The sequence below is a fragment of the Hemibagrus wyckioides genome, linkage group LG16 (genome assembly GCF_019097595.1).
Source record: "Hemibagrus wyckioides isolate EC202008001 linkage group LG16, SWU_Hwy_1.0, whole genome shotgun sequence".
In the NCBI taxonomy this organism is placed as follows: Eukaryota; Metazoa; Chordata; class Actinopteri; order Siluriformes; family Bagridae; genus Hemibagrus; species Hemibagrus wyckioides.
Window position 1 is genome coordinate 8,331,486 of NC_080725.1, and position 8,255 is coordinate 8,339,740.

Sequence of the window (8,255 nt, forward strand, 5' to 3'; positions counted from 1 at the left end):
TGTGCATTGGACACTGCTGGTTAAATATGAGTATGTACAGAATAGGGAAACATGAAACAGGGAAGTGTTATAAATGTGGACATGAAGAAACAGTTGAGCAGTACTCATTAAATGTGTGGCATATGATAGAGCAAGGTTTCATCTAACGCATGCATTAAGGGCATTGGGAATAGACACTGTGTCACTACAGGTTTGGAAACGGCCCAAAGCAGTCCAGAATCTTTCAACTAGTAATAAATTATTTAAAAGAAATAAGATTTAAAGAATCTAGGATACAGTACTACAGTCATATGGATTAACTTTAATTATTATTATTTTTCTTTTGCTTATGTGTCATTCTATGCTCCATACTCCAATCCAGTAGGTGGCGGAAATGCACCCTTTAAGTTGGTCTGCCCACCGCCAATAAACACAAGAAGAAGAGGAGGAGGCGGGGTTAGGTTTCCACAGGGAGAAGAGTACACGTGAGCTTCCGGATTAGTAAGTGCATTTTATTATCTCAGTGTTTCTTGTCATCATACCCTTTATCATAACTAATATTTATATCCGGCCTTCTCTTGTTTGGTAAATGTAGTATTAGCGTATGTTAGCCACTGTTGACTCAGCACATTTACATACACCTAGGCTAAAGATATTCAGTCTAATTAGGCATGATGTTATGAATGCTTATATGTAAACTTGGTTCCGATTGTGTGTGTGTGTGTGTGTGTGTGTGTGTGTCCGGACGGTTTAGAGAGGAATGCAAGTTGTTGGATTAATGTTGTGTGTTTACATATGCAAAAAGCTAAGTACAACGAAGTGGCTAAAAAGATATTGAAGCTCTCCAGCTTGTTGATTAAAATATAACACTAGACAAATGATACTTCACATATAGAATTTTTTTTAACAATTTAGCAATCTATTAGACAAAAATTTATTTTGTTTTCACTATATTTATTTAATTCACTATATCAGAATTCAGTGAGTCAAATGGTTACATACACCATGTCGACTATTTTTTAGCCTGAAAAATCTGAATTGATGTTCCATAATTAGGACTTAATTTCGTGGTTCTTTCTTAGTTCCTTAGTATGGAATTTCAAAACAGCGGAAGGTATGAGGAACATATATGCAAGCAATTACAGTATATGCAAATATAACAGGAACTTTGGACCAAAAGATTCACTTGAACCACAGGACAGCTATAAAGGAAGTGATGAAGGAGTGTAAGGCATCAGGTACCACATATGAACGTTTGCATCCCACATCACTAGAGTTCTGGAGTTAATTCCAAGTGTTGAATTTTGTGTTCATGGGAACTCTCATTATGTAGTACAAAGAGGAATCAATGCAAGTGAAGTGGCAATCAAGTGGCTGAAAAAATCAGAAAGATAGAAGAAATTTTAGGAGTGACCATTTGAAAAATTTGGTACATAAGGAGAGCAGTGGTAAGCTCTACAGCAACAAAAAGCCTAAAGGAACACATAAGATAACTAAAGTTTGATATGTTCTCTTCTTGGTAAAAGAAGGGTTTTCCCAACATCTAGCCAAGTCAAGAACACACTAATAGGAAATGGGCTTGTCATTATCAAAGTCTACAATCAAGAGACAACATTATAATTGTAAATTTAAATACACTGACAGCACATTATTGTGAGATCAAAGGAAAAAGGTATGAAACTTAAAACAGCAAACTACCTGCCCACATTTTAAACACAGTCCCTTGCAATGAATAGCTAAACTAGTCAGGAAGGACCTAAAATAAACTTGGGATTAACAACCATTATGACTTGCCTTACCAGGCCTTTAATATTCAAAAATGAGTGAATTCTGCCATCATGAACTGCTGTCATAAAAACTTTGAAAACTTTAAAAACTTAATCTAAATTTCACTGAGTCCTCTTGAGGTATTGTGTGCTTTGTCAGATTTTGCTAATTCCCTGCACAGTTCCTCAGTAAGGAAAGTAGAAAAAAATAGATGGTCTATATCAATGACAAATAAAGTGGTTAAATATTAGTTTGTCTAGTTGCCTTCGTTTATGAAGTCAATAAAACTCACAGTTTGAGGGCATTTGTTTAAGCTAATTGGTGCACATCAATGTGAAATTACAATTATTTTATTTATTTATTTTATGCTTGGAATGTGGCTGTATTCAGAATCACATTCAATCTCATGTTCAATCTTTAATTGTTGAAGGGTATCAATCAGGAGAGGGAATATGAGTTTGTACCATAGAACACCAGAAAGACAACAATCAACAAACAGAGAAATTGATAACAGGACAAGACAAAAAACTTACCAGGGAGGCTGCCAGGAGACCTGCAGCAACATTATTAGGGGCAGTGGTGGCTCAAGTGGTTAAGGCTCTGGGTCGTTGACCGGAAGATCGGGGGTTCAAGCCCCAGCACCACCAAGTTGCCACTGTTGGGCCCTTGAGCACGGCCCTTAACCCTCTCTGCTCCAGGGGCGCCGTATCATGGCTGACCCTGCGCTCTGACCCCAACCTCCAAGCATGGGATATGCGAAGAAAGAATTTCACTGTGCTGTAATGTGTATGTGACAAAGGCTGTTTCATTTTCATTTCATTTCATTTCATTTCATTTCATTCATTTCATTCGTTTAATTTCATTTCATTTCATTATATAAGCTGCAGATATATCTGAGAAGTACTAAATGCTCTCTGCCTGTGACAATAATCTCTTATATTCTTCACAATCCCGGGCTGTGGGGTAGGGTGGCTAGATGAAAGCCTTTTCTAACAAAAAACATGCAAGCTCAAATAAATTACAGCACGGGACAAAATAGTTGGGATGCCCTTAGAATTTGATAGATTGTTTGGTAGATTGTTTTTCAAGAATATGTGGGGGAAAATATTACCAACTCAAGATGTGCTATGCTGATGGACCCAAAAAGGTTGAGTGGTGTAATAAAAAGGAATGTCAACAGTGTTAGTTTAGGGGTGTACTCACATATGCAGTTAGGCTTTTTTTCCTTAAAGAAGTTTCTGATTGTATTTCACTTATGTTTCTCTCCCTAGACAGTGAAAAAAAATGACACGCTGGGCGAAAAATGTCCATAAACACAAATCAATGAATGCTGCATCATGGAGACAACTAAGTGCAGGCATAGCAGGTAGACCGAACTCTTCAGGAAGCTTTTCGCAAGATGATGCATCACACCCTGATAGAAAAAGAGCTAACAAAAACAGAGATGATGTGAATGGGTTCATGGAATATATGGAACACAAAAGGCAACCATTACCTAATGGACGACGAGGAATGGCTGCAGAGGAGAAGGACGTAAGAGACGTACTAGCCATTGCTCTAAAAAAAAACAAAAGAAGAGAAAATCGGAGGATAAAGAGACAGAATGCTACAAAGAGCAACATGGTGTGTAGCATAAGGAATTTATGTTGATTGAAAGTTGGGCTGGGTTGTATAATTACCATTATTACCATTACCATTTCTTATATATATTCTATATTTTATACATATTCTGTATACACATATACCCTACCTTACTTTATTTATATTTATATTTTTATTTTATTTTTTATTATGTCCTATTTTTATTTACCTACTGTGAATTGTAGTTTTTTTATATTTTATAATTGTAGTTTTTCTGTATTTTACATTTTATACTTTCTGTGCTTTTTCCTTTTCAAGGGTCAAAGCAAATAGTCGTGTAAGCATTTCACTGCATATCATACTGTGTACGATTATGTATGTGACAAATAAAATTTGAATTTGATTTGATTTATATAAGATACTAATAGTAAAAATATTGTGGTATGTATTTGCAGCTTTTCTTTTAAATGGTTTTCAACTATAGAAATGTCTTGGCATGTCATGTATGATTTTTTTTTTTTTTTTTTGTTATATTGCCAAACCCTATTTGTGAGGTAACAATACATTTGCATTTTTCCTCCTATATGCAGGTGTGCTTTAACTGTAGGAAGCCTGGACATGGATTGGCTGACTGCCCAAAAGCTGATGATGAGGAAATGGGTAGAGGGATCTGCTTTCGCTGTGGCTCTACAGAACATGACATCCAGAGGTGCAGAGCTAAAATAGACCCTGCTATGGGTAAGAATGTAGTGTTTTTTTTTAAATAGTATTATAGACAAGTGACAAATTATTGGTGCTTTACCAATAGTTAAAATTTTTGGTTTTTATGTAATATTTGAGAGGCTTTAAACCAGCAAAGTAATGCAAAGGCTAGTTCTAAAAAATATACAAATTCTAAGTGTCCTAATTGTCCCTAAGTGTCCTAATAACTAACACCTCCCTCTGTCATGATTTTTTCTTAACACTGTGAACATTATACTCTTGTCGGAGGAGAATGCTGTTTTCAGGTTTCACCTGTCAAAGATATCATATATTGAATTGTTTATCATGATTTGCATACAGTTAAATGTATTTTTAAGTAATTTGTCAAAAAGTAGTGTGATCATTTATTATTTATCTGATTAAGGGTTTTTATTTCCTCTGGAAAAACTTTCAATGCACTGTGTACTAAATTAAATTTTGGATTTTTGCAGGTGATTATCCTTATGCCAAATGCTTCATTTGTGGAAAGACTGGTCACCTGTCCAAATCTTGCCCAGATAATCCAAAAGGCCTTTATGCTGCAGGTGAGTTTTGAAGCATTTGGCTGAAACGGAGCAAAGCCAAGGGAAGTAAGTTATTCCAAGCCTGCCTCCAGTTTCCTCTTTATTTTTGGTGCCCGAAACCTGGTAAAGAGAAATCTGGAGGCAGGTTTGGAATAAGTCAGTGTGTGATCCTTCCTTCTTACTTCCCTTGGCTTTGCCCTCCATTCACAAACCGCTGTTCTACCATGCTCCCACTTCCGCATGTCATATGCTTTTCATCTGTACTGTGATACAGCAGCCAACAAAATTTGGTTGTAAAACATTTCTATTTGTTTTTCAGTATTCTTTTAGGGTAAGACTCTTTGGGGCCAATTTTTTTCCACCCTTCCTTCCAAAAATTCTCAGGATCTATTAGAATGTGATAACATCCATGCTACTATAAGCCTCAATATAAATTAACAATAGCACATTTTGCCATGTGGATTAGGGTGACTATAGGTTGTTGTTGTTGTTGTTGTTGTTGTTGTTGTTTTTTTTTTTTTGCTTGTTTTTTTAACAATGAGAAAGGCCTTCCATAGAGTGACCATACACCATAGTCAACATATGATGAATAAAAGTGATAAGGAAAATGAACAGTATTTGCCAGATATCCCTGAAATATCATCTTGAATATTCCTTTAAAGGAGAAGTTCACTTCTAGAATAAAAATCTACAAATAATTTTCTTACCCCCTTGTCATCCAATCCTTGTCATGTCTTTCTTCAGTCGTAAAGAAATGTTTTTTTGAGGAAAACATTTCAGGATTTTTCTCCATATAGTGGACTTTAATGGTGTCTCCGAGTTTGAATTTCCAAAATGCAGTTTAAATGCAGCTTCAAAGATCTCTAAATGATCCTAGCCGAGGAAGTAGGGTCTTATCTAGTAAAGCGGTTGCTCATTTTCTTATAAAAAATTAAAGATTGTATACTTTTTAACCACATAAGCTCGTCTAGCACTGGCTCTGGGAAGCATGTCCTCGACACTGCGTACTACATAATCACGTCGAAAGGTCACGTGTGGCGTAGGTGGAACTACAGACCCAGTATTTACAAAGCGAACGTGCAAAGACAAAGGAAGTGTAAATAAGTCACATGCACTTTACTAACAAAAAGATAGAAGAAGAATTTCTGGGTGTGTTGATATCCAGATGCAGAGTGAGCAAGCACAGCTTCAATCGCTCAGGATTTTTAAAGGAAATTTTTTGAGCAATCACGTTATTTCCAAGCGGACGTTTTAGGTTTAAAACAATTTCTACATCCAGGGTACACACACAAACAGACCATTTTAAACAAAAAACTGACACAAAGTCATGCAAGTTTGTGTCATTCCACACACAACAACTTCGGAGCTAAGTTAACAGGGCTAAGTAGACGTTTTTAATATGCATATTAATTTTTTATTTATTTATTTTTTTGACTCAGGTGGCTGTTGTCGAATTTGTGGCTCGGTAGAACACTTTCAGAAGGACTGCCCTGACCATCAAACTGCATGTGAGTTAGTCATCTCTCAAATATATTTGGAAATTATGCAACAGAAAACACAAACTTGATGTTGATAGTAGGTTAGTCTAGTTTTAGGGTTCATTCACATATGTAGTGGTAAGTCAGTTGGAATTAATCTCTGCACTTATTAGACCACTATAATGTGGTGCTCTCAGGCCACCTCCAAGCAAGCTCAAGTATTAGTCAATTACAGTGAGAGAGATTTGTCCCTGCAACAACTGAACTACAGGAACTGAGAGAGGAAGGGGGAGGTGGGTTCACACTACAAATACACACAAATGTCTGTCCAGGCTCAACACACTAGGACAGAGGGTACACTCAGAGAAGAAATTGCGTGTGGGACTTCGCTGAGATGGAAATGAGGCCCAAAAAAAAAAAAAAAATTAAATATTTAATGACACTTTTAGACTTGCTAGCTTTTACAATCTTTGCTTAGGAATGTAACAGAGCACTAAATGTCAAAAGAACTTATTTTTCCCTTTAAACAATGTCAGATGAGCTTGCCACTTCATTGAGCTAATTCAGAGCAATTGCTTTCTGTCACAGTAAATAGTTAATTGTTCTTATTTTTTAGTTTAGCATTATGAAATTAAAGCTGAGTGTATATGTGATGAAAAACTTTCACTTTTTGCTTAAAGAAGAAAAAAGATTAAATAGGTCTGCAAAGAAGTTTCAAATCTAACAACTAACAGATAATTTTCATGTTAATTATAATTGGACAGTGAATTATACCTTCTACTGTATTAGAACACTTCTTTTCATGTTGTATATTATTTCATTTAAATTTTTACCATTAATATTAGGCAATCTGGTAGTTGGAGTAATAAGTGTATATTTCTTAGAGATTTTTTGTGTCAGCGTAATATGTAGTGCATTGCCAAAAGTTGGAGGAAACCAATTATGATCTATAGCCTCTGCAGTTACATGTTAATTTTATATAAACAAATGGCAGTGTTTATATTGTCATAAGTAAAGATGAATTGGAAAAAACTGAAAACAGAATAAAAGCGATTATTAGTACCAGTGATCAAAATGGTAAAGATAATCTTCAACTGATACTTCAATCTAATTACAACAGCTCTGTACAGACAACATACCTGTTTTATTTGCCTCACACATCTGGGTTAGATTAAAGCATCTGCTAAACCCTACAGTGAATGGTGTGTCTAAAATGCAGAGGTTTTTTACAGGGAAATGTAATTTTCACATTTCAGTTTAAAGTTTATTGTTATATTGTACTATATAGCCAAATACACATAGACACCTATCACACCCATATATGTATTCAACCAAAACCATGGGCAGTATCATCAAGTTGGAAACCCCTTTGCTATTTGTAACAGACTCCAGTCTTCTGGGAATGGTGGGACATCCATGTACTTTTGGCTACATAGTGTATATTATTAACTTGATGTAAACAAAGTTGAATGTATTTTAAATGTTCTCTGTCTTGTAGCAAAAGCCATCACAGTTGGTCGCCTGTCCAACAAAATCAGTGCTGATCATGAGGACATCAGTGTTCCCGTGACACAAGTGTCACTAAAGAGAGCCAAGGTTGTGGTGTACTAAGCACAGTCAGTCAAGTCTCTTTTGTTTTTGTTGTGAGTAGATATTTTAAGTATAATGTACTTACTATCCACTTTAATAAGATACATGTACCTCTGCACATTCATGAAGTTATCTAGTCAGCCAATTGTGTAGTGGGAGCAGCAGTGTTGAATGTAATAGAAAATTAGGAGCTGAGCAGTTTCTGAATTACACAAATCATTCTAATATTTGTTGTTTACATTAACTGACACTCTTGATTTGTATCTGCATGATGTAATGCACTGCACAGCTATTATGTAATTGGCAGTTTGGATCATTGAATGCATGCTCGAGTGAAAAGGTCTTACTATTAAAGTGGTCATGGACTTTGACACATTATAGATATTAATGCCCATAAATCTCATCTCTCTCCCTCTTCCACCCCCACACTCTCCACAGCTGTGCCTTTTCTTTCACTCACCCATTGTTCACTTCTAAAGCTAAAGTGTCAGCTTGTTAAAGCTTCATTAAATCTATGATCCTTTGTATAATTCCTGGACCTATGAATGATTCAGAACAATTTAATAAAACATCGGTCTCAAAATAAGTAAGCATT

At 35.7% G+C, this 8,255-nt stretch overlaps 1 protein-coding gene across 2 annotated transcripts; it reads left to right on the forward strand.

Moving 5' to 3' along the window:
* The first annotated feature begins 340 nt into the window (after positions 1–340).
* Positions 341–8,255, forward strand: zcchc9 (zinc finger, CCHC domain containing 9). 2 transcript variants are annotated; one of them, XM_058411772.1, is made up of 6 exons: positions 341–480; positions 3,018–3,369; positions 3,918–4,065; positions 4,521–4,613; positions 6,032–6,100; positions 7,569–8,255. In XM_058411772.1, exons 2-6 carry the CDS (start codon positions 3,031–3,033, stop codon positions 7,679–7,681), a joined length of 762 nt encoding a protein of 253 aa, XP_058267755.1. In that variant the 5' UTR covers positions 341–480; positions 3,018–3,030; the 3' UTR covers positions 7,682–8,255. The 2 variants fall into 2 exon arrangements, with proteins under 2 accessions (XP_058267755.1, XP_058267756.1); XM_058411773.1 differs by lacking the exon at positions 341–480 and adding an exon at positions 1,020–1,217.